Source organism: Wasmannia auropunctata, unplaced genomic scaffold, assembly GCF_000956235.1.
Source record: "Wasmannia auropunctata unplaced genomic scaffold, wasmannia.A_1.0 LD324516.1, whole genome shotgun sequence".
NCBI lineage: Eukaryota > Metazoa > Arthropoda > Insecta > Hymenoptera > Formicidae > Wasmannia > Wasmannia auropunctata.
In genome coordinates, this window is record NW_012038374.1 from 1 (window position 1) to 1968 (window position 1968).

Here is a 1968-nt window from a genome sequence, read left to right on the forward strand (position 1 = left end):
ACGTTTTATAACAATGCTTATCAGTTTTAACATTCCAACAAATTATTTTAATGATTTAATAAAAAATTATTTTCAGATCTGTTTTTAGCAAAATTTTTAGACCTTTCAACAAAATCGTTCTTTCCGTGTACGGGCTCCATTTTTAAATTTTATAATTGATTATACATAACAATCTCTCTCTCTTTCTCTTTCTCTCTCTTATATATAATATAATAATTTCTATTTATATCAGTGACTTATATATAAGCCAAAGTTAAATATTGCGTATTAGACTGCTAAACAAAGTCCCAAATAGCATTCTCTAGAATAATATTTTATTTACTACAATGGCTTAAAAGAACTTATAAAAAGAATATCGTATGAATCTCATTTGAATAAATTTGATAATACGACTTTTTGTTTAGATATAATCCACTTGAAAATGTATCCGTTACAACTAGCTACTTTGGCATTAAGATACATATCTTTGTACATCATGAAAATGTATTTATCATTATCTCACAGGAAGTGCGTGTATTTCTTGACGAAGCAAAGAATGGAGCCATTATAATATCGCTCGGAACAAATGTGAATTGGAAATCTTTCGAACAAAACAAGATTAAAGCTGTTATAATGGCTTTATCAAAATTGGAGCAACGAGTGCTATGGAAGTTGGATATTGAAGAAATACCATTTAAAATACCGGACAATATAATGATTACGAAATGGATATCTCAAAGAGAAATTCTATGTACGTTTCTTAATTCCAGAAAAATACGAAAAATATGAAACTTGATAGGAAAATCTGGAGACATTCCTTTTTAATTTGGTTAAAAATCTCCAAAAAAAAAGAAAGATTAAAACATTCTTATGATCATAGATATTTTAATAGTATTATATTTAAGAAATTGAAAACTCAAGTTAAAAAGTAATTAATTTAGTAATTAATTTTTGTTTATCAGATTAATATTTAATAATTAATTAATTTAAGTTTCTTCATTAACTTTTTTTATTTTAATTAGAAAGTTTATAAAATTCAAATTTTAGATATTATTATAACATCATTTTTAAAAATAGTATTGAGTAATAAATAAGATTTATTATTGTGAGAACTATTTACACTTCAAATATTTATTACATAGAATCGATATGAAATCGAAAAGCATAGTTTATACATATATATACAGTGTACTTTACGTAAAGTTGACCGAGAAGCAATAGAATCTATAAAAATATTGGCAATTAATTAATTAACATAAGAATAATTATAATAGCATTGAAAATGATAAAAATATCAGATATTTCGACATCGATCATTTATTGGACGTATTGATTCGACTAATCATTTCTGGCGGGGTATCTTATACAATAATCTTTTTATAATAAAATTAGTTATTGTAATAAAAAAATTTGTATTTTGTTTAAAAATAATTTACAGTTTACAAAAACTGTTGATTTAAAAGTATATTGTACTGTACTAATTTAATAGTTTTTATACATTTAACAAAGTGCTTGATTAATTTTAAATTTTGATCATAATAATTGAGAATTAAAATTTGTTATAATAAATTGTTTAGCTCATAAGAATGTAAAAGCAATTTGGTTGCATGGTGGACTTCTCAGCACGCAAGAAGCTATTTGGGTTGGTGTACCAACGATCATTACGCCTTTTTTTCTGGATCAAAAATCTAATGCGGAAATATTAGTAGCTAAAGGTGTTGGTATACGTTTAGATTTTAAAACTTTATCCACGCAGTCTTTGTTACACGCGATGGAAGAAGTACTTTACAACAAAAGGTATACATATTTTTATTATTATTTTAATTATTATTATTTAAATATAATGTGGGGGCCGTGGCACACATGGTAGTGTGCCTGCTTTCCGTGTAGGAGATCCGAGTTCAAAACCATCTAAAACTCAAGTAAATAAATAAAAATAAATAAAATAAAAATCGGCCCCCACCGGTTCTTCCGGCCAACCGACAGTCA

At 25.9% G+C, this 1968-nt stretch overlaps 1 protein-coding gene across 1 annotated transcript; it reads left to right on the plus strand.

Annotated features, from left to right (window-relative positions):
- Window positions 1–508: 508 nt before the first annotated feature.
- On the plus strand, window positions 509–1935 carry LOC105460313 (UDP-glucuronosyltransferase 2B15-like). Its single transcript, XM_011706757.1, has 2 exons — window positions 509–730; window positions 1557–1935. Exons 1-2 carry the CDS (start codon window positions 613–615, stop codon window positions 1847–1849), a joined length of 411 nt encoding a protein of 136 aa, XP_011705059.1. The 5' UTR covers window positions 509–612; the 3' UTR covers window positions 1850–1935.
- Window positions 1936–1968: the final 33 nt, after the last annotated feature.

What these genes read in the sequence shown, in the direction of transcription:
- LOC105460313 (XM_011706757.1), top strand. Translation starts at nt 613, where the DNA reads ATGGCTTTATCAAAATTGGAGCAACGAGTGCTATGGAAGTTGGATATT. An exon ending in ATCTCAAAGAGAAATTCTAT is followed by an intron (nt 731 to 1,556) that starts GTACGTTTCTTA and finishes TAAATTGTTTAG; the next exon opens with CTCATAAGAATGTAAAAGCA.